The 24,816-nt window shown below is 35.7% G+C and overlaps 1 protein-coding gene across 1 annotated transcript; it reads right to left on the minus strand.

Annotated features, from left to right (window-relative positions):
* Nucleotides 1-83: 83 nt before the first annotated feature.
* LOC106133839 (SPARC-related modular calcium-binding protein 1) lies at nucleotides 84-24,808 on the minus strand. Its single transcript, XM_013333677.2, has 12 exons — nucleotides 24,391-24,808; nucleotides 21,975-22,152; nucleotides 20,575-20,793; nucleotides 9,070-9,123; nucleotides 8,775-8,974; nucleotides 8,305-8,431; nucleotides 6,226-6,294; nucleotides 5,635-5,750; nucleotides 4,386-4,578; nucleotides 3,664-3,757; nucleotides 3,063-3,319; nucleotides 84-2,448 (listed from the first exon to the last, which is right to left on the minus strand). The coding sequence occupies exons 1-12, from the start codon at nucleotides 24,463-24,465 to the stop codon at nucleotides 2,369-2,371; spliced, it is 1,662 nt and encodes a 553-aa protein (XP_013189131.1). The 5' UTR covers nucleotides 24,466-24,808; the 3' UTR covers nucleotides 84-2,368.
* Nucleotides 24,809-24,816: the final 8 nt, after the last annotated feature.

The following is a 24,816-nucleotide window of genomic DNA, read 5'->3' on the forward strand; positions in this document are numbered from 1 at the left end:
TCTTTATTTTTTGCAGTCCCGATCCACATTTTCATATTTATTTTTTAAACAGAAAACATGATTCACTATTGAGTAACGATTATGGCAATGAAAGTAGATTGTTTCAATTAAATTATTTATTAATCAAAAATAATAATGAGAAATATCACATAGTCCTTACATTTTGACACTAACTACATTATAAATAGTTTTAGTCTTATAAAATAAACACTAAATCATTTATAATTAAGAATTTTTAGGGCAAAACCGCCTCATGCGGGTTTGTATAACTGATCCTAGAAAACCCCACTCTGCTGGTGATGGTTCCAAGGACCTTTTGCCCGTAAACCACTGTCCTGTCTAGTCGGTCCAAGATGAGAATAGTAGTAATGTTTTCCAGTACACACATACGCTGTTGCTACTATTATTTTAACGTATAAATAGAACAAACAACCTTCTACCTATCGATTGGTATCCAATATTTAAGAAGGAATTAAGGAAATCGTATTTAAAACTCCTATTTTTTACTTGATTATTATACATCATAAAATTATATACTTATTTAATATACACGACAATACAAACAAAATATCCTTAATATAGACAATACTGTTAGTTAACAGATACCATAATGATTCGAGTAAATATTATGTTTTGCAACGATAGAGCATTATTATTCTACATGTTATTGATTTATTTTTTTTCCGAATTTTCTATATAATATGCAGCAGGTTCATAATACTGCCAAAGGAATACATAATTAAAAATAAGTTATAAATCTCACTTTGTCAGAAATTTAAGGTTTTGTGAAGGTTACTTCACAGATTTATTAATATACATAAATATATATTGTATTTTTTTAATATTTTTTTAAATACATTAACGTCACATGTCAATTTATATAGAAGTTCATTATAAAAACATACAAGAAAGATTTCTTTAGTCAACAGAACTAGCTAGTTCTCTAAGGGCACTTTCCCATCTCAGCGCGGCAACCACGGCCACGGGAACCCAGGTAAATTCGGCATTAAAGTCGAATGTGTCTGCGTTCGATCCCTGGCAACAGTTTTTTTTTACCATTTTTTTAAGATGGAGAAAGAAATGACAGCATGTAATATTTTGATTGGAGGAGAAAAAGTTGAGCAAGTGAAAGAGTTTGTATATCTAGGATCAAAGTTTACATCAGATGGCAAGTGTGATAGTGATATTGAAAGGAGAGTGAACGCGGGGAACATGGTGAATGGAGCTTTGCATGCCTTTATGAGCAGTCAGAAACTATCCAAAAAGGCTCGACTGGCTGCACTGGGCCGTGTTGTTCCCGACATTAATGTATGGGAGTGAAAGTTGGGCATGGCAAAAGAAGCACGAAAGCAGAATAAATGCAGTGGAAATGAGAGCGTTAAGGAGTATGTTGGGTGTGAAATTGAGTGACCGGATAAGGAACAGCGTGATAAGGGAATGTTGTGATATGAAAGAAGATGTAGTTACAGGAATAGAAAAGGGTATGTTGAGATGGTTCGGTCATGTGGAGAGGATGAATGAAAATAGGTTGACTGAAAGGTCGGGGTGGGAAGACCTAGACGAACATATCTTGATCAAATTAAGGACGTCCTGGTAAAGGGTCAGGTCAAAAGTACCCGAAACCGCCGAGCTTGCATGAAGAGAGTTATGAATGTGGATGAAGCAAAGGAAGTATGCAGGGATCGTGGCAAGTGGAAAGAGGTAGTCTCTGCCTACCCCTCCGGGAAAGAGGCGTGATTTTATGTATGTATGTTTTTTAAGATTTTTGTGACGTCCACCAAGCACCGCTCGTTCACCCAGGTACTTATTCATTATTCTATGTAGCTCACTCACTAATATTAATAACAAGCACTTATTCAAAGTGTTCTTACATATATGCAGTGAATAAGCACCCTTAGTCACTTTTTACATGGCACATAGTTCCCTATTACCTAGCTACCAAAAAAAAAGACAATTATTCATTCTTATCTAAGATAAAAACGATGCCTGCGTGACTGTTTTATAATAAAATTTACACATAAAATGCCATTGTTTTCAAAAGGGGTATATGGTAAATTGAGCCTTATATAGTATATGTCTCCCCCTTGAAGATTATCATATAAGTATGTACAATGTTTGAATTGAGTGAAAACCTATCCTATACAAAAATATCCTATTTTTGTATAGGATAGGTTTTTTTATATATTCAGCGACTCAATTAACATAATTTTCCATTAAAAATATGTTTGTATAAAAAAATTATAAGAAAAATGTATTCCTGCTATAAGATTAATGAAAAATGTTTAGTAGTATACCCTTAATACCCTTCTGACTTTACCCACCAATTTTTAACACTGGCACCAACAGATTTCTTTATCTATTTTAATGACTAATCATCAGGCTTGAGTATCGACTCCAAAGGGTTTGGCCCCTTCCTCCTAGGGTTTGATGGAGGCTTTGGTGCTTCGGCTGAAAGGATAAAAAAATTGCTTAGTTATCAGATGCCATGCCCAGAACTGAGACTGGCTTTGTTAAGACTGAAGAAAACAGCAAATTAAAAAAGGGAATTAAAAAACATTTATTCAAATCCATGAAAAGTTTATAGGAATTATTTCTTTGCTCGTCTCTTTCAGGCAAAGCACAAGAAATATTTTTCCATAAACAGTTATTATACAAATGAACTTCCTCCAAATATTTGATTACTCCCAATCTACAGAAGGAATGGTAAGGATCTACCTATAACTTGTATTATTCACGTCATGTCAGAGTCAGATGGGTTAAAGTACGTCACGATTGCTCAAACTTATCATGACGCGACTAAATATAAGTCGATATGTAACATTACTGCAAGTTTATCTAAGACATATCCCTTTTGGATTGTTACAGTTCAATTGATGTCCAGCTCCCGTAGCATGACACGCGTGCCGCCTTTTTTATCGCACAAAAACCTCGATGTCCCGTCTCACGTCCTGATAAAAAGCGAACAGGAGTAGATTCTCGCACGACAAAAACGGCGTCGCGCATGCCGTGCTACGGGGCAGGAAAGCAAGTCTCACTAATGCAAATAATTAATTCATACTTACTAGTGCGCCCCTGCGAAGCCTGCACGACCTCCAAACAAGCCATCCATTCTGTAATACTGATCTTGGTGTCATGGTTCACATCACAGTATCGCGGCAGTTTCCTCCCGCACTTCCTGAGATGATCCACGTTTGCTATGAGCTGGTGGAATCCCTTCCACTCCCGCCGCTCTAAAGCTTTGTTTTTGTCCTTGTCTAACATCACATACGTCCAAGTGGCCGCTTGTTCTTCGTTCGACGCGCCCCACTTCACCATTTCTCTGGATTGTGATAATTTGTTCTAATTAAAAAAACAGGTCTACCTATTTTGCTTGAACAACGATTCGATTCTGTCAATTTTGATGATGGCGAAAGTTAATTTTTATTTGTAGTAAGTACTTATGTTTGGTTAAATCTATTATTTGTATGATATGTGTGTAACGAATTTTGCATACGTATTTTAAGGTCACTCTTAAATTTTCTCGTTTTTGTGCAGATCCTTCCCAAAGAATTTATATTTATACATTCCAAATTTTTTAATTGTTTATTTTAAGTTGTGCTTATTTTAAAGAAGTAGAGTTGTTAAAATTTTGTATTATTAAAAGGAAAAAAAATATATACGAACCCAGGGCCCGTGCCATTAGTTGCGCTCGTCATCTTAGTGATGAAGAAACTTCTCAAGTCGCTTAGGAATTTGGTCTTCACATTTTCAGGGCACCCTGCCATTAAAATTTTATTGTTATGTGCTGTAATAACTGTTAATGCTTATTAATAACACATGGGAAATGAAAACAAAATATTTTCATTCGCTTTTGCTTAACCATCAGTACAGATAATTCGCTAAAAGGCATTCAAAATAAATATACACAAACCAATAATGCACTAACAATTTTTTTTTATCATCAACGCCATTTCTCCAGCTGTATAAAATTGGGGGCTTATTTGATGTCTTGGTTTAATTTTAAGTGATAACATAATTTTATAGGAGTGAAAAAAATGCCAGTGCAAGAAGATGCAGCAGCATCTTCGATTTTATAATTTTTCATATTCGCCTGGCTCTAGTAATAATCACATAGGTATATAATAAATATAATAAAACTGTAGGAAAAAATACATTGGGGTGTGATTAAGCAAAAGTAATATAAGAATTTTTAAATTGAATTTCTGTTTGTACGCGCCAATCTCCGGAACTTTTAGATTTTGATAAAACGTTTGACAGCTACAGTTTTTAAATACTTAGACAATAATAAAGTACCTACAATTCATGCAAAAACATCTGATAAAGACTATGATATACTTCCGCACGCATGATAAGTCTCATACAGCTAGTGTGAAATAAGTATCCACCTCTCATTGGACTAGCATGCTGTGGGGCGGAGTCGCAGTCAGGCTTCACATCCTTGACCGAAGATCCAGGTATAGGTTTCCCGGTGTCCTGGTGGACGCACCAGCAGTACCCGGTGGAACGGTAGCACTGCGCGCGCGCATACCGCCCATCTCCGGTACACTCGGGCACGTAGAGAACTGAGCCGCCAGCTTTCTGAAATTGACCTTTATTTTTTATTGATGCACTAACTGGTAATATCCTGATAATAGAAAATAAACCTTGGGGTCTAGAAAATGTTTAAAATGTAATAAAACTTGAGAGCTTTAGGAATCTTTGTGCTCTACCCCGGCTTGGCACGGGACACGGCACCATTTATAGATATAAACCTTCCTCAGAAAACCCTCTTTCAACATTTCAAACAGGAACAAAATCCGTCCATAACTTTTCGAGATTAGCACATACATACACACAAAAAATATTGACGGACTTTATAATATGTAGTGAATAATGATGTTATAAGAACCTTGTAACAAGGTTTATAAGGTACCTATTACTTATTTCTGAAAATGGAATTGAGAGATTTTAAGATTATTTATAGAGTGTACCTATTGGATAATTGAGTTCTAAGTCATAATAGAAAGTAAGCATTATTTAAATCAACATCAAGGGCTTGGTACTTGTTTAAATAACATTATTGTACGCTACAAAGAATGTAATAATGAAAAGTACACTTCAGAGGGTGCATAGAATTTAAAACATTCTCTTGTTTATGTAAAGGTAAAGAAAGGTGGCTGGACACACATATCAACACATGTAGTACAGGTGAATGGTTTTCGATGAAATATGGCATAACTAGCTTTTGCTCTTGACTGCTGTTGCTGCCGGCTCCAAGTAGAAGGGGCACGGCGATAAAATCCTAGCGAAAACATGGAATAGGAGCCAATTAACTTAAAAATGAGAATTCCAAGACCGGACAAGTAGACAGAAGGACCTTGGATCCTGGGCCCCGAGGAATAGCAGTGGAGGATGCAAGTTCAAAGGTGCGAAGACTATCTCAATCCTAACTTATTATTTAAAAAGGAATTATGCGAAAGGTTTTGTATTCTCTATAAAATTAATATAAATTTAGAATTAAAATCTTGGTATAGGACATTTGCTATCTTTTTGGTAATTCCTAAAGGAGCGGGAAAAACATGTACAGTAAACAAAACAACACCGCAGAGTTGCAATAGAAAGCTAGTTATAAATATAAAGGTGATATAATCAGACCTGTTCATCTAAAACGGCTTGTCTATCTGTAAGGCAGTCGTTAGCTTCATCTTCCCTTCTAGAGTCCGCGTCGGGGCCGTCCGGAGCAAACGAGTTTCTCATTATCCCAGGGAGAACTGAAATTTATATTTCTAGTTATAATCGTAATGTGAAACACAATTTATACGAGTAGATCGCACAGTTTTAATGCCTCGCAATTGGCATTATGGAAGGAGATATTCTAGAATAAACAATATCTACAGGTTACAATCTAATTGAACTGATATCTTGTTATATGATAGACTTCGGAATAATATCGGATTTTGTGTATTGACGAATACCTACTTACAATTTCTATACTCCTTTATAAATCCGATTTTATGCTTTCCATATATAGTAACTGATTATAAGGTGAGTTAGACCTGAGCCCACCAGATGCAGGTCAGATCAAACCAAACTCAGAGTAGAAATTCTTCGCCGCCGCGCCGCAGTGTGACGACTTTGAAGAGTTACTTGTATTACAGATTGGTGCGGGCCCGCTTTCAAACTCCGCTGCGTCTGACCTGCGCCCGGTGTCTGTGGGCTTTTAATTAATTCATTCATTTGTGTTACCTGCGCTAGGATCCGGGAGCGTCTCCTCCTCGTTGTAATCGGGCTCCACTTCGGGTCCACTGTCGTCGTCTGCATTCAACGACATGAAGAAACGAAGAGAGACTATATATTATTATTATGTTTGCACACGCTTAAGCAAGATTTTAACTAGTAAGTTGTTGAAAATAAGCGTGTTTTTTATGTAGTTGTGAGTTGGAAAGATATTTGTATGCAAGCAAGTGGACCTACCTACAATATTCTAGCGGAATCAATTTAGTGCTTATATCCAAGAACATCACCTTCCCTTCAACAGTCGACGTGAATATAGATAAACTATACTGACTGACCGACTGGCCAAACTCTTGAGTGTTTCATAAAAAAGTCGTTAGTTCATAAATAAAAGAAATAAATGTAATAAAACATATTGATATTACACAACATCCAGTTAAATACTAATTAACTATTTAATTGACAAAATATGTATCCATATATAGATTAAATTATTATAGATTACATTACATAAAGTATAATGACGGTACGCAAATAAATGGCCTATACACATAGTGTGTACAAAAAGACATTAGTTTGTAAATACGTATACGTTTATAAATTAACATTTGGATTACCATGCAAATGAGACTGCTAAACGAAGTCGTAAAATTCAGATATTCGGAAAGTGATTAAATTATAAAAGAGCCAAGACGACTCTGCACTAGATAATCTTTCGGAAAAATATCTATGTTTTTATAGACAAATCACGTCTTTATCCTTTACGGGGAAGCTGAGCCATTAGCCACAAGAAACCAAGGCGACGCTTAGACGGATGGATGGATGATATAGTGACAGGTTGCTAGGCCATGACAACCAAGTTTTTATGAAGAGGAGCATACTGTTTTTTCTTTCCCAAACCAGGACAGAATCAGTACCAATACTTATATCATAAATGAGGATATTTGTATACACGTTACAACGTGTTGATTTGTACCATAATTTTCAGGAAACAAGGACGCAGGTAGAAATTTTTTTTTTATCTTAGAAGTTTACCTAAAACGTTGCGAATAAAATTGCATATGATTTGAACAAAAATTTTACGCAAGTACCACCATTTTTAGAAAATCAATTATAATATATGTAGTGTAGGGATTTAATTTCATTGATCGGAGTTACACGGAACCCTAAAATCGGCTACACCGTTATTTTCTCTTGTGTCTAATGTTAGAATTTTATTTGTCAAACTTGTTAGACTCGATTGTATTCTTACATTTTTGTTGTATGACTAATCGTGACGAATGGACTAGGTATTTTCTATAAAATGAAAAAATAACGGATTGATAACTGTTCGATCAATAGCCGTAACAGCTCGTCTTGGAAAATAAAAATTAATAAATACTTATATACGGGACAAATTACACAGATTGAGTAAGCCTCCATGTAAATTTGATATTAACTCAACGATACTATATTTTATAATGAATAGGTACATACATACATACCTACATAAAATCACGCCTCTTTCCCGGAGGGGTAGGCAGGACTACCTCTTTCCACTTGCCACGATCTCTGCATATTTCCTTCGCTTCATCCACATTCATAACTCTTTTCATGCAAGCTCGGCGGTTTCGGGTACTTTTGACCTGACCCTTTACCAGGACGTCCTTAATTTGATCAAGATACGTTCGTCTAGGTCTTCCCACTCCGACCTTTCCCTCCACACCCTCCATGTTAGCTGCTTAGTCAACCTGTTTTCATTTATCCTCTCCACATGACCGAACCATCTCAACATACCCTTTTCTATTCCTGTAACTACATCTTCTTTCACATCACAACATTCCCTTATCACGCTGTTCCTTATCCGGTCACTCAATTTCACACCCAACATACTCCTTAACGCTCTCATTTCCACTGCATTTATTCTGCTTTCGTGCTTCTTTTGCCATACCCAACTTTCACTCCCATACATTAATGTCGGGACCAACACATTTATAATGAATACTTATGTAAAAGTTATTTTTCCATCATGACCTGGCCGAGGACCACCACAAAACCTGTCATAGGTTAGAAACAGGCTTACTAAGGCAATTGGTTTACAAAGATACTCACAGTCCGGTGCAGGTGGTTCCGGGGTGGCGAGCAGGCATGCCGTCCACTCCGCCCTAGCGATCTCGCCGTTGCCGTCTCCATCACAACCGGGGGCCCATGCGCGTGCGCAGCGCTTCGGTTTAACTACCTAGTAAAAAAACAAAAAATGAAAATTATTGGGAAATTGGAGACAACGCTAAACTCTGAGAGGCTGATGTAGGACCACCGATATGAGACAGCGGACCAAATATTTTTTTGTCGTGAATGTCAAATAAAGTTAATGTGAAAACACCTAATTTCTTGGTAAAACTGAATATGGATGTTTAGCTTTATGTCAGTATTTACTCACGTTCCTCTTTGTCATCTTTGCAGGTAAGCACCTGTTTCTGTCTCCCTTCAAGTCTTTTTATATTGCAGAGGCGGCTAAGCAGCACCGTAATCTAAAAAGCCTTTATACAAACGTTCTAAATAAAAGCAGTGGTGATGCTTACTTTTTTAATAAGTCTCCGCAGCCCTCTGTACTCAGACTTCTGAAGAGAGCCACTCTTGTCTCTGTCCAGCTCTCGAAACTTCCAGTCGGCCACGGCTCGGGGGTCGGTGGAGACACCCTCGTGACGAGCCCTATCAAACTCCCCACTGAAGATCTTGATTAGATTCGCATTGAACTGCGCGCGATCCAGCCGGGTGCAACCTAATAACAATGACATTTGTTGTAGGCTAAATAAAACTACTAAATGAACACCATTTGAAATATTTATATGTATAGCAAATAGTATATGTACTTACTTCTTTTATTCCGCTGGTCACGAACTGACGATCTGCGCCTCGTATGTGATTTACCTGTCGGCAAAAATATTTTGTTTAGTGCGTAGTAAAGTTTAGGGCAAAACAATGGCTGCTCCACCATAAAAGAAGTCGAAAGCTCTGTTTGTCTGAACTGATTATTTAAAAAGTACTTTTACTTATGTAACTTTTTCAACATCATCAACATAAAAACGCCGTATTCTGAAACACTTCTTTTAGAGCTTTTGTCTAAACAGTTGAAGAATTAACTCAAAATATGTCCCTTCAGGAGCAGAAAAAACAAAATAAAACAATACATTTCCCTTCACATAGTGTGTAGTTGTCCAATTAATTCTATAAGTTTAAATTAAAAACTGTCAATAAATTTTAAACGTTTTTTCTTTTCTAATCTCATTAACCCAGGGATAGATAGCTATGTTAGGTATAGAGAAGCATGTTGTTACATAACACTTCAAATTAGCGATAAATGAAGGTTGCGTTCATCATGGCTCGCGTGCAGAGAATGTTTTAACACAAATTGCATTATTCAGGTTCCTGTGGATATAAATTTTCACATGTGTGGTGCCCCAGCGGGGCGCAGGACGTGGGCGGGGGGACAACCGGTCTAAATGGAGTGATGCACACCATAAGCCGATACAAAAACCGGTAATAGATGCCGATTGATCGCTAGGATTATTTTATAGGTGTCAATTTATTGCCGCTTCGCACCACTTGTAATTAGAACTGTTATTTTGGTTAGTTGTCTGGCAGATGATCCTATCTATCCATCGCTATGCGATCTACACTTTAGAAATTAACGCATAGTGGTGCACTTACTATTGGTACCTGTCACAATTAAGTAAGGCACACAAACGTTTTACATTTTCAAAAAATCTATAAGTACCTACCTAACTGTATTATTTTATTGGCGGCAATAAGTGTTTTTGTATAACGTCCATTGAAAATTCGGTCTTTTCGGTTAGGATTTTCGAAGTTTTGTTGGGGTACTTACATATTTTGTATGTTGTAAGTTTTATTATTTGCCTCGATAACATTCTGCGAATAGCTTAACCCAAATAATGTAAATGGGTCGTTAAAATACATTGCAACACCGTAACAACAAAGCAATAACCAGTTATCGACTGAAAATCAGATTAAGGTATACTTGAAGCTAACGACTTCATTAAAACTGGCACAGGTAAACGGGCACATCAAAGGAATCGCCGGGCGAAAGGGACGCGGGAGGAGAATTTTTTCCGCTGTTTCATGGGCTAACACCGGTTCCTTTGCTTCGGCTGGGGCAAAAAACTGGACACCATTGTGATCGGCGTCGAGCAGTCTGAGACGCGGTGGGATTCTGAGAAAACCTCGTAAATACGAGCCGGTCGGCTCACGCTCGCAACGATCTATTGTGCGTGCTCGCTGTGCTGCCCGGTGCACGAAACTAACAGACGACTAATTTAATAATTTCACCTTAGAGATATTGAAGCTCGTGAATAATCGTTTGACCACTTAAGAAGATTTTAGTGTGCAAATACAATAAAGTATAAAATATTTCTCATGTACTTGGGTCATGGACGCCACAACTTACGTAAAATTGTAGGGTTAATATCAAATAAGCCACGGTCAGTAGTCATTTTATTTTTAGAAACGATGCAACAGTTTAATTTTAGGGTAACAATTGTACACAATATTATCTATTTGAAAAATAGAATACAGAAACATGAAATTTATTATTATTATTATTATATTATATAAATTACTACTCGTATCAACAGCTTTTACATAACAGCAAAAAGGGCAGTAACTAAGAACATTCTTGCATCGGGGTCAATACAAGTATCAATGCAATAAATGTTTAATTGCCGGCTTAGGCGTCTGTCGCTAATGGCCAGCTGGGTATCGTTTGCGACAGACAGACAAAGCTGCATCAGGACAGGACAGACGATAAGCCATTAGACCAGAAGCCAGATGCAACATAAATCAAGCCTATTCGTGATCAGTATTAAGAATATATTATGTACGTATAAACAGAATTATTTTTAACCACGGGCTAAAATAAGAGTGTTATAAGTTTGACGCATCTGTCTGTGTCATTGCAGCAAATGAAATATGGACCTGCTTTTTATATTGAATGCATAAGTTGTTGTGATAGGTTTTAGACCGTCCTTAAAACTTTAATGTTTTATGGGAATTAGTTTAATGGTTTTCAAGTGAGGAGGGTAAATTGAAACAAGCAAATCAGGTTAATTGCATAACTACTCACATGCCGGAGTGCGGTATCAAATGAAAGGATTTAATCCGTAAATTAAGAAATCGATCATTGAAAGAAATCGGTTCCGCTGTTCTTTAGTTATTTGAGTGAAAGTCGGAGACTTTTTATTTTTCGGAAAATAATTTTGTATTCCCTTGAGTATAAACAACTTTCACTTTGGGATAATTTCAGAAAATCGACAATAATTTAAGAATGAATAATTTACCATTGCTACACTTATAGAAAGAAATGTACGTAAAAAAAAGTACTGATTAGTAGTTTGAGAGTTCGACCAATAGAGCATTGAATAGATGAAATTAATGAAAACCAATAAAAAAACCTATTATTATGTGAATCACCACAAATATAGGTCAAAAGCACTAAACTATTGCATAGAAAACTATCAAGACATTATATTTTGAAGTTCACAGTCGATAAAAAACTTTACCCAGTTTAAAATATCACGTACATACTTACTTTAGAGATACGGCTTTGAAAGTGGGAATTCCATTAAAAAATACTTTTTGATTAGAGAGAGAGATAATAACTAGACGATTAAAGACGATACATGATCAAAAACAAAAAATTCCATTGGTAATAAGATTGTTCTGTATATTTAAACGTATCTTATATGAGATATTTGATTGCAGAAATTAATAGGTAATAATTCTCCTTATCGACTGCTGTCGGTGACCCTGGTCAAGATTTCATTGGTTGTTTCTAACGTCGTCAGTATAGTACATACTAGTTGTTGCCTGCGGCACTGCCCGTGTGTAGGCCGCTTTTCGCATTACCTATGAAAACTACAATTATCCAGACCTATCATAGGCTTGTTATTTCTAAAGTATCCAATATAAAACTGAAAATAATAACGTAAAAAGTACCTACTCGCACATTTACGTCTGTAAAAAGAGAAGACGCAGCCTATTACAGGGTCTTAGGAACCTTAGACACACCTAAAGTGATAGTGGTACTTTTATGTATAGGTACTGCTTTATTCTGTTTTATGTGTAGGTATAGGATCCAATTTAAATTTAAAAGTTTTGAGCAGTGCTTGCAGTACACTTTCCCTTGACCGATTATGACGATATCAAATTTTGACATCGCTCCTAATTACATTTAATCCAAAATTAGTTTAATACTTAAGTTATAATGTATAGTCAGGCAGACAAAAATTCCGGAAATTGTTTTTTGGTTTCTGTTACTTGTCTTAAATCGCCCCTTATAAGTTTTTTGGAAAAATGTTTAATGTACAGACGCTCCATTTTTACTGTCTTATATGTATTGATTGCCCAGATACGAGTAGAATCACTTTATACTTATACAGTGCACATCTGTACTAAGTACTCTCTTATCTTTGTATGTTCCCTTCCCAGTTGCACCCTCCGCTTTTACTGTATTTTTGTCTTTCTGTAGTCGTCTTTTCATAGTACTTTTGTGAAAAGACGACTACAAAAAGACAAGGATCTCAAGACTTTTTAAAGGGCTCAGTTGGCATGAGAATATATGGAAAATAGACCTTTTGTTCTGTTTTATACATACATATCATCACGTGTATATCCCTTGTGGGGTAGACATAGCTAACAGTCTTGAAAAGACTGAAAGGCCACGTTCAGCTGTTTGGCTTACAGAAAAAATTATAAAAAGTTCTACTTGTGTTATTTATTACCACTGTGCAAAAATTTCGTAATTTAAGGAGGTCCAAAAGATAATAACCAGAATAAAAATCCTATCTATTTCTCTTGTACAAACGACAAAAGGGGATAAATTGCAGCAATATCTATGATACTTGATATTACTAGTTATAAATATAATTGTTATTCAATTAATGCAGAATGAGACCGCAAAAGATTTACCGGAAGGACATGCTAGTTGCTTTGCATATTAGATAACAAAAAAGTACTTAATCATTGGACTTAATCAGTCGTCCACCAAATAAATTCGATTGATTTCGCCGACCGTCTAGACAGCGCACACTGTATATAGGATAGTAATCCGCCTGTATAACATGAGTCAGAAAGATCAAATTTAACTGAAAGTGTAGATCGAATGTTATTTATTTTTGTTGTAAAAATAAACTCAGGTAAAAACATGCCGTGACTCAATGTATTTCGGCCTCTGGTTTTGACTTGATTTTGCACTTAATTCTATCGGGACATGCAAATATTTTGGATTTATAGAGGACACCGAAATCCGAATGCGACTCGCAGACAGGTCGCTCATAATTTAGGGTTTTCAATTAACTCTTCTTTTATTTCTCATTTAAAAATCTTTTAACGACATCGGTGATGAATAAACTTTTTTAGAATGTTAAAGATAACCATCGAGGATCTCCATATCTATTTCGCTTTGAAACAAATGCATTATTATTATTCATCATCTCAAAAGTATTTCCTGATTTTGTACCCTGCATTTTGTATTGCTGAACTATTTGATAGCATTAAACGTGATGTCATCTATTGCTGTTATAGCACACATTGTCATTTGGTCTCCCGAATGGAACGGAGGTCGTAAGCATCGGGCGACAAGGAAGCAGACTATTAGGCCACGTCGGGTAATGCCCTGCGTAGGTCGGCCCGTTGGCCCTTTGTCTGAAGGGTACTGAGGTGCGCAATTCTTGCCTACTTGATGCTTGAACTCAATTCATATTTTAAGCAACTGCCAGTTTAACTACCATGATAACAGAATTTTATATTTAGTACAATTTAGTAATGGACTTTGCAACCTAACTGCCAACCGAAATAACAAAGTTTTGTGAGAGTCTCTAATAATTATAAAATAATGGTAAAACATCTAGAATAGCTATCACCCAAAAGTTGACTAGAAGAGATTGCTTTAGCGATAAGTGCGCTTTTGAAGCATCTTTGTTCATTTGTTTTGTAGTCAATACATTAGTAAGTATTGTTAAATAACCGCCCTTAAACTCTTTTATAGTTTTCGGGGCTAGATAAACTTCTTAGATAAACTTCGGCCCGCCATTCTGTAATTCTGTATAAGGAGAGTCGCCAGATCAGTCCTGCGGTCTTCAAGAGAAAAAAGTCAGGATTTTTCTCGAATTAAGAATCTCACTTCACCAACCATTCGACAATTGTTTTTTAAAGAATGAAAACCTTTTTGTTCCCATTTTCCTTATATTGTAACACTACACGAGCCGGTTACAAAAATAATTTACCCCTTTTGTTACGTAGATGCAATCATTTCAACTATGTTACGCAGAAGGTGGCCTTATCAATGTCATCTGATATTCAGTTTGAAGTACCTGACTGGTAAACAAGTTGGGATTGCTGTCTTCCGCCTCCTCGGGCCCCTGACCCCCTTTGTGATTACATACATGCCAGCACCTGGCACCCAATCCGACCTGGTACTAAAACGAAGGACCATAAACAATACAACAACCGTAGAAAGCTCGAACAAAATGTGGCAGCAAGTATTAACCTTATAAATGTGTACAGTGTGCATTGTACTTTTTGTTCTATGATACATAGTAGGAACAAAACGATGATTTCTCGACGATATTAACCATTAATATATGGATATATTTACCAGGTAAGTACTTATAAGCACAGAGCTTAGTGTGGAAAAGTGGAAACGTGCGCAACGCGCAAGATTCGTTTCGTCGCAACGCAAGTGCCTTTACACTGTTAGTACGAGTAGTATTAGTGCGTGTTTCTCTCAATTAATTTATTGTACTATCGAACATCGAACGCACAGTCGCACTTTGATCACATATTTACACCACTTACGCGTGTAATTCTGGTTCAATATGGAAAGTACCTCGATTTGTTTGCGAAAAATACAAAAGTAACTACAACACGTACACGTACGAAAACAACATTAATCCAACTTGTTTATTTTTTCGTCGTTATGAGATTGCAAAATATTTTGATACTTCAGTAACATTGAAATCAGTAAAGTTTGTTATTACAAACAAAGGGAAATTGCGAATGGCTGGAAGAATGAATATACTGTCATCTGTGAACCGGTGGAGGTAAATACTCGTAAACCTTTCTATTCAGGGATTAGGGTTAACAATTGTATATTTCAATACTACACAAATGCAAAAGCAAGGCTTAGAGATAACCTCCTCATGAGGCAAAGAGCGTATTTTATGAAGATCTTATGCCATCCACTTGTCTCCAATATAACTGGGATACAAAGCAGAACATTATTTAGTCAGCAGTTGTCCTCATCTCACTTTTCTTGTAAAGTTTTTATGAAAATATAAATACGGCGCATATAGTAGGTGCATGGTAAGTGGGTCAACCTATACATTTCACTTGCCCCAGCGTTTTAGTCGAAGTCAACGCGGTCGTGGGTAAATGTTTTCCCAATAAGACCGACAAAATAACTCATCATTTCACTTCATGTACTAAGCAATACCTCTCGCTGTTTTCCCTCAATCACAAGGGTATCAATTAGAGTTCAGACTTAATATACGTAACTCAAAAATGTCATTATTGTACTTTACGTTTTATACCAGTCGCCCAACAGAAAATAATAGGTATAAGGTATTACAATATGTTTTGACGGCCTCTGTGGCGCAGCGGTAGTGCGCTTGTCTGTGACACCGGAGGTCCCGGGTTCGAATCCCGGCCAGGGTATGATGAGAAACGGATTTTCTCAGATTGGCCTGGGTCTTGGATGTTTATCTATATAAGTATTTATTATTAAATATAGTATCGTTGAGTTAGTATCTCGTAACACAAGTCTCGAACTTACATCGAGGCTAACTCAATCTGTGTAATTTATCTTGTATATATTGTCCCGTATATATATAAGGGCTATGTCAGACTTCGGAATGTTCCATCCGGGCTAACAGCCAGTCTGGTTTTTTCCTATAGTTCACATTAGGTACTTGTACCGTTGTGCCCGACAAGCTGGTGCCTCGTTTATATGACACGGAACAAATATAGGTAGGTAGTAAAAGTATACGTACACCGAATCAATTGCGTGACATTGCGTGTGTGACATTGTATAAAAATATTTATAATCTGCACATTGGCACCAAATTGTATGCCATTGGTTTCCAGGGATCGTAAGAATGGAGCCTTCCTCTGATTTTCCTGCGGACTAAGGACGAAATCCCGCCCGCACGCACGCTGCTACGTGGACAATCGTGTTGTCAGTCTGTCCAGGGACCGTAAACATCTGCCCTGGCTGCTATTTTCAATTAAACTTATCAGTGCCAACGCCAAACAATTTAAATGAATAACAATACTTCGCAGATGGTAATTTTGGTTATGAGTGATTCTTCCGTTTCGTTCAAATCTCAACGATTTTGAAGAAAGTTTTTTTTTTAATCGATTTTTTAAAACAGTTACATATAATCATTCGGGTACCTTTCAAGTATAGATTATCAGTAAAGGCCTTCATGAAAAAGCTTTCATTGTCAAGAAAATAGCTGGAATGTAATGAACCCACGGAAGGTAATGAAATAAGTACGGAAGTTAATGATTGAATTTGGAAGGTAATGAAATAAAATTAAATATGACGGGAGTGTAATGATTTCGTATGGAAAGTAATGAATAATCAGAATGATCTCTCTCTCTCCTCATGACCAAATCATCTTACCCTTTTCTATTCCTGTAACTACATCTTCTTTCACATCACAACATTGCTTTATCACGCTGTTCCTTTTCCGTTCACTCAATTTCCACCTATCATACTCCTTAACGCTCTAATTTCCACTGCATTTATTCTGCTTTCGTGCTACTTTTGCCATACCCAACTTTCATTCCCATACATTAAAAATGTTAATAAAATGTAACGGATTAGTTAACAATAAGTAGGAACTCTCAAGAATTAAATTAGTAAAGTTAGCAGCCATCCAAATTTCTTAGACTTGCCCTGACCTCTCCTTAAATTATACTCTAGAAAACTTTGCATTCTATTTAAAATTTTACCGATATAATTGGGACTAACTCTTGGGCCATGTTCAAAACTGGTTGTAAGTGTGCCCATATAGCAGAAGCATCGTGCATTATATTTTCGCTTATTGTACAAAAAGATTTATGAATTACTACTTTGGTTTCCTGATCATAAAAATATAATACTCCTGTATGCAAAGAGATTTGTTGGCGGCTTCCACCGAAATGAAAACTTTGTATTTCTTCTTTATATTTTAATAAATAATTTTCGCTGAAGTCTATATGGCATATGACTTCACTAGGAGATAAATCACGTTGCAGATTCTTAATAGCGGAATATTGCATTGTTATATTTAAAACCCGCTTGAAGAAAACTGCCAGTAGAGTTTCGAACTTCATAATGACATTAGGTGGTAAATCTTCCTTTTTCTTTTTTAATGTAACACTCTTGTTTTTTTTCAACTTTTCCTACGTGGTCTTGCTTCTCAAAAATCCATTCATGATAAATAATAGTTTTCCGATTGTCAAATTCCTGGTACGTCGTGACTTTATTTTTGCAGATTTTGCACTTTCTCTCTAAACAATTTCTTTCGTAGGTACACACTACAACATAAATTGTTCAAAACCTCAGATAAAGAATTTTCTGTGATTATATTAGCTTTCTTTAAAAATTTAATAATAAGTTCAATGTTAGAGTGCAGCTTTCATTGGCACGTGTCCCTTTTTGATGAAGGTTGAATTATCCAGAATGGTCTATATTTGCAGAATACTGAGTAATGTATATGGCCCCATTTCTTACAAAACTTCGCATGTAAATTTTTCATATTATCGGTTAAATATCTTTTTTGTTTTTTTAATGCACCTTTTTTAATAAATTCGTTTTTTCCTGGCGCCATTTGACTGTTTTCATCTTCTTGTAGAAAATTTTCAACACTTTGTTTTAGTTTCGCAGTTTTATTATCTCGAATTTTTCAGTTAATTTCTCATAGCAAAAGTAATATTTGACAATATCCCATACTTTTTGAGCCTCGAATTATCAATTATATCCAGCAAAAGCTCCTCTTTCCTCTTTTTTGGAAGGCTTTTGTGTTTTTCTGATACTCCTCGACAAACTGTTTCATTCAACAAAAGCTTCTTTATCACTTCTTGTACCTTCTCATTATTTATGTTTTTTATGATTTCATCTACTTTCTTTTCTTGAATCTTATCTTTTTGTAACATCTGCTCCATAAATAAATGTCTTCTTAAAAGTGCTTTCTCATTTTTTTAGTTTATCAAATTCATTCTGTAAGATTGTTATTGCTTTTTTAGATATGTATCGCAATTTTCTCATTGCGCTTGAAATACTAGTTTTTTGATGCACTAAATGTGACTTCGATGTACTTTGGCTTGATGTGGATTCTTCTTGTAACATAAGAGGGTCGTGTATTGTAGGTTCTGGATGTTTATAAATTCCTCAGTTTTATTACTGGGCGGAGAGTTGTCTATTATAATTATTTGCAATATTTTCTGCTCTTTCACCTTATTTAAATATTTTTTGGAGTTTTTTCGCCATCTTCGCCTTTGCTCCCTCTTTTGTCGTGCCGTCATCTCTGTTATACTTAGGACTTGTTTCTTTTCTTTTTTTACAAGGAATTTCCTCTTTTGTTTCTCCTTCTCTAATTTGTATTTTTCAGGATCCGCCTTGATTTCTGCTTATTTTACCTTCTTTCGCAATCTGTCTTTAGCTATTTTTTTTCCTTTAGTTGCCAGTTTCTTCGGCTTCGACATTATTGCAGATGTATCTAAAAAACAAAACTAAGCAAAATAACCGAATATTTCACGAAACCTTCTTTATTAATTAGGTACCTACCTATTCCGTTCATTCAGTAGTTTTTCAGTTTATTGCGAACAGACAGCTGTCTGTCTTCTTTCGAAGCCTACCTAAGTACTTAGGTAGGTTACAAAATGTACAGATTTAATTTTAAGTTAGTTCAATAATACTGACATATACTTACACAAGTTATAATTCGATATAATCAAAATAATAGGAAAAAAATAACAAAGAGACATAGGTAGGTACATATTAATTTTATATTTAAAAAAAATCATTACAATCCAAAGTGATTCATTACCCTCCTTTAAAAAATTGGAGGGAACGGAAGGGAATTATACGGAAAGAAATGAAGTTTGAGCAGATTTCCTGAATTTACTCATGAATTAATAAAGGCTAGATATTCATAATTAATTGATAACGAGACCCTACAGTATGCTAATTACCAAAAGTTGAAATTATTTTTTTACGTCTACACTCACATACAAAAACTACGGAAGGTAATGTTTACTTACTCGTGACAAACGCTGTTTTCAGAAATTAAATCCTAAAAATATTTTGTCCGGGCAACGTGCGACCTCTCTTGACGACTTGTATCGACAGCCTGAGGTGCGCGGGAGCGTCTTTTGTTTGGCAAGAAATAGATAGTATTGTACGTGCATAAAAATTTTAATGTTATATTTTTGTGGAAGGCAATGTAGTTTTTGGGTTGACAAAACTTTGAAGACAATTCTTTCTATATTAAACACTTATAAAAAATACTGTATTGCAGGTTTATAATAGTCAGTGAATACATTAGTATATAAGAAAAAAAATATGTACTTTTCTCCTAGGAAAGTCAACAAAAGTGTGTCACAACGTTCTGAGGGTCCATTTGAACAAGGAGAGGAATGAAAAAAATACATGTTTTTGTTCTAAAATTTTTTTTGTTATGAGGTTTAAACCTGATATATATGATGGACATTTAAGATAAAAGTACGTCCTACCTTATTCAATAAAAAAAATACGGTTAATTACAATATTCATAACGACTTTTGACCTGGAATGGCGATTAGGACGAAACGGAAGAACCACTCTTATGGCTGTTATAGAACATTAACCGGTTTCTGGTTGGAACAGTTTCGATTTAAAACGATATTGATTAACGACGTGAATCTTGACTCCTCTAAAATATAAACACTGCCTTTCGTCTGGGCAATTGTTTACAAGACATGACTGAACTATTTCCAATATATTTACAGACAGCTATTAGCCAAAGCAGATGTTTTGAATCCGGGTAATGCATTAAAGTGGGTGTAACTATGTATGATTCTGAATAATAGATTGGTAACCTTTTTGGGGAAATGATGAACGAAATTATTTCCATTGAACTCTTATTAAGAAAAACAAGGAGTAGAATTATTACACAATTCCAATAGTAATCTTCCTTCTTCTACAGTTTCCGGAAATATAATACAGTTACAGTTTTTTAATTTGAGAAAAAGAGTCTTTCAAAAACAACCACCTCATCTAAGCTGAATGTCATCTTAATGATTACAGCGAGTATACAAGTATAGGTATAGTAATGTTCTCACCAGTCCTAGTGCAATCTGGTCTTCCGTTCCTCACGGCGGTGTCCGGCAAGGTCTTGCCTTCGGGCGTGACGCACCAGCATCCCGCAGCGGTGCCGGCGGCTGCGCACTGCACCGGCGCATACGTGCCGTCAGCGCGACATCGCGGTACAAAAGTCGCGCGGCGCCCGGTGCGCGCACTCATCGCATAACGCAACGCAATCAGGCATGATGACTGGCCCTCTGAAGGAAAGTGATTATTTTGGAAGAAATGTTAGCTTTGCATTCAATTTTACAATGTAGGTAAATGCATGGTAGTTGCATAATCTATTCAAGATAAAGATAAGTGTCTGGTTTAAACTGATCTGTCCATAATAAAGGCACAACTGGGGGTGACAAAGTAAGCAGGAAGGAATTTTCTTCGGTCACTTTCTTCAGTGATCCTCTTGGATAATTTGTAGATAATAAAACTTACCTATGTTATTTATCTACCTAATTTTCATCACTTCATTCACCATTCACTGAGGTGTTATCATAATTCTTTTTTACGGTTGTCGTCGTCTTGTTGGTAGGTACCTATGTATCTCGATGTCGTTGTTATATCGAAAATAAATAAATAAGAATAACAGACATCTTGCCAGTAGGTACCTAAATTTTACCTACAAACTAGGTAGGTACATTCTTTAAGTCGGACGATTTGATTTTATTTTTAAGTGATAATTTGACAACTTTATTGTCTGTTGTTGTATGGTTTTCAAACTTAATTATTTATAACTAAGTCGATATTCTAAATTGTCAAAGATCAAAGATAATTAATAAATCATAACGTTGACGAAGGAAATTAAATTAAAAATATGTACCAGCATTTTGCATTTTTTTATAAAAAAAATATTGTACGAATTTGTTTGTTTATGATAGGGGTGTGACTTGTCAATCTAGAAAGCCCATTGACTAATCGACTAAATAAATAATCAGTTTTTTGCTTCGGTTAACTCATCATAACGGTTTTTGGTAATCACGTTCCTAATCTCAGTCTGTCACCTCTGTGACTCAATTAAATACTTTTTTTGATGATGATTACTTATTTAAGCTAGTTGTGGACATTTATTTGTACATTGACGGCCTCTGTGGCGCAGCGGTGGTACGCTTGTCTGTGACATCGGAGGTCCCGGGTTCGAATCCCGGCCAGGGCATGATGAGAAGAGATCTTTTTCTGATTGGCCTGGGTCTTGGATGTTTATCTATATAAGTATTTATTATAAAATATAGTATCGTTGAGTTAGTATCTCGTAACACAAGTCTCGAACTTACTTCGAGGCTAACTCAATCAGTGTAATTTGTCCCGTATGTATTTATTATATTTATTTATTAAAGTAGTAAATTAATGTAAGTAAAGCAAAGTAATATTGAAACATTATACTAACCAATGCATTGGCCTTTATGTGCAAAGGCGACTGGCGCACCGGAGCATTGTGCCTTCAAGAGATGACACCTCGAAGAGTAGGTTCGCCCATCCGTGCCGCATACGGATCGTCGGGCATTCGAAGGGGCTGCCTCGCAAGATGCTGCTCGTGCAAAACATGCGTCGTTTTGGGTATTCGTCTGTAGAGGCAAAAATATATTAGAACAGTAGCAAGTAAAATCGAAAATAGTTATTTAACTAGTTAAAAAATACTTTATTCAAGGAATCAATGTTAAACCGGTAATGAAGACATTAAACGCATATGAGAGCTGTATTTCGTGCAGATTGTAAAAGCTCATGAAGCGAAAGTGAAACAAACTTTGATTCTCAATTCCGTCAAATTCAGCTAAACGTTGCCTTCGAGTCTTGTGACTACTGACTTCGTCGACCCCTTAAGGTCCTATAAGGATATGAAATATGTGTGAGTGATTCAAAGGACACCGTAACGTACCTATGGATTTCTTTTGAAATAATTACAATGGTTTTGTAGATAAGGTTAAATCAGATTACTACACAAGCATGACCTTATTTTAATAAGGTTAGTTAATGCTCACCGTATCTGATTTTGTATTACAATTTACGAGTGGATGAATTTAGTAATTACAATTACCTATTTAGATTCATATGAGTAACATTGAAATTACAGCTCAGCTTGTAGGTATAGTTTAGTAGGCTAGCTACCATATATTTACACGGACAATATGGATTTATTCCGTCTATTCCATGAACAATAAGGATTGCGTACTCAAGACGACTTCAAATTTTATGGTTATGTCTATTTTTCCTTATAAACGAGTTCAATTGTGCTATAAGCACTCATTTGAATTCAATACACCGTCATGGCGAGTGAATGAATGTGGCATTTGGTGCCAATTTCTTTTAATTTATTTGAACCAGTTCATTCGAAAATGACAACTTAATTCATCATTTACCATGAGCACAAGCGCATCTCTGAAATAGTGGAAATATTTGAATACCACTACATAGGTAGGTAAAGGCATCTATTAACTGATTACAAAATGGCTTGAAAGTAATTATAATTTGTATATACTTTATAATGTTTATAATCAATGTGTTCTTTAATAATGTTTCTCCAATTTGAGACTGCAGTTATTTACTACCTACCTACATCATTTTTAGGAACATGAACCACGTGCTATCAATTCAAAATGAACAAAACTATTTGTATAATGAAATGAACATGGACATGTTCTTATTTAATGCAAGTCCAATAGATTTTCTTTTCATACTACAGATATGAATTATTTACTGTGTAAAACATAACATAAAATTACGCATTTTTCCCGGAGGTGTAGGCAGAGACTACATCTTTCTACTTGCCACGATCTCTGCATTCTTCCTTCGCTTCGTCCACATTCATACTCTCTTCATGCCAGCTCGCCGGTTTCGGTTTACTGTATAGGTCGTCACAAATAAAAATGTTGCCTCTTAAATTTACAGGTAGGTAATATTACAAACCGGGTAAGTTAGTTAGTTCCTGTTTTGGACGTTTAGGTACCGTTTCCTTTTTGTAAATAGATTTATTTATTTAAAGTGAATGTTAAATACAGCTATATTGTTTATGGACGACAAAGTAAATTACAGTTCCCGTCATGTAAGTAGACCTTTACACTATCGATACAGGTTAGGTTAGGTATCAGTTGTCTTTCTTGCGAATGTACCTACCTACCTACCTTACCCGCCTAATGGCGTTTGGGCGCACCACCGCCCTTGTGGTTCTACTTATGTTTCTACCATGTTCCAGATATTTAATTTAAAAAAAAATCTAGTTAAGTTTATTATCTGGGTATATTAACTCGAAAAACGAGAAGTAGAATTTTTTAATTTTGCCTATTTTGATTGTGGCTGTAATGGAAATTATTTTCGTTAATAAAGTAGGTACTGACCAATCATCAAGGTGTTTTGCGAAATAAATATGGATTAACTATGTAGTTGCCTTCGCTTAAGTATTATTGTGAATTAGGTAGTAGGTAGGTAAATATAGAATTATTTATCTATAGATAAATATTGCTCTCGTCTCGCATTATGGTAAATTTTGCAGCAAGCTCGGCTAACTGTGTAAGAATCAATGTTACTGATTCAACTATTACTTGGAGAGTACCTACCTATCTAGGTAGCTTCCGAAATTTTATAAAATTGTGAATGAGTAGGTAGGTAGGTATCTGCTTGAGAAGATACCAGCAAAGTGAAGCGACTAAATAAATTTGTTTAATAAAAACTTCTTAGAAAATTAGTTTCTGTAATTATCAAGTTATTTTAAAAAAATGAGGCATTGAAATTTTTACTTTATCTATATTAAATAATCAGTTAAAATATTTATATCGATACAGCCAGTATAATATAAAAAATGCAATCACCTTTATTTCCGGTGTTCCTCCCGTCACGGAATAAATAACGTTTAATATTAATAAATGAATTCCAATATAATTCATAATGTAAACGAAGTTAGTCAATTCAAAATAAGAACTATTTTGTACACAAAATTTAACTAAATACTTTAAACAATATTTAAATGGTTACAATCAACACTTGACCACAAAACATAACAAATCACGATTACGTTAAAACTTCTCTTTTTGAATAATTACAGAAGTCTTCAAATGAACACGATAACATTATTTTGTTGTCGAAACAGGGATGCACTGCGCACAGCGATCGGCGATCGCATCTGGAGAGAATGAGGAACAGAATAAATAAAACTCAATAAAGGCCGGTATGCCCCGGCACCGTTGCTAGCTGACGGTCAGTTTGCCTTGCCACGAGCAAAAGAGCAAAAAGCGCAT

The sequence above is a fragment of the Amyelois transitella genome, chromosome Z, assembly GCF_032362555.1.
Source record: "Amyelois transitella isolate CPQ chromosome Z, ilAmyTran1.1, whole genome shotgun sequence".
Taxonomy (NCBI): Eukaryota; Metazoa; Arthropoda; class Insecta; order Lepidoptera; family Pyralidae; genus Amyelois; species Amyelois transitella.

What these genes read in the sequence shown, in the direction of transcription:
- LOC106133839 (XM_013333677.2), bottom strand. Translation starts at nt 24,465, where the DNA reads ATGAATTATATTGGAATTCATTTATTAATATTAAACGTTATTTATTCC. An exon ending in ACCAGATTGCACTAGGACTG is followed by an intron (nt 9,124 to 20,574) that starts GTGAGAACATTA and finishes TTTTGCCGACAG; the next exon opens with GTAAATCACATACGAGGCGC. An exon ending in AAGCCGTTTTAGATGAACAG is followed by an intron (nt 4,579 to 5,634) that starts GTCTGATTATAT and finishes GGTCAATTTCAG; the next exon opens with AAAGCTGGCGGCTCAGTTCT.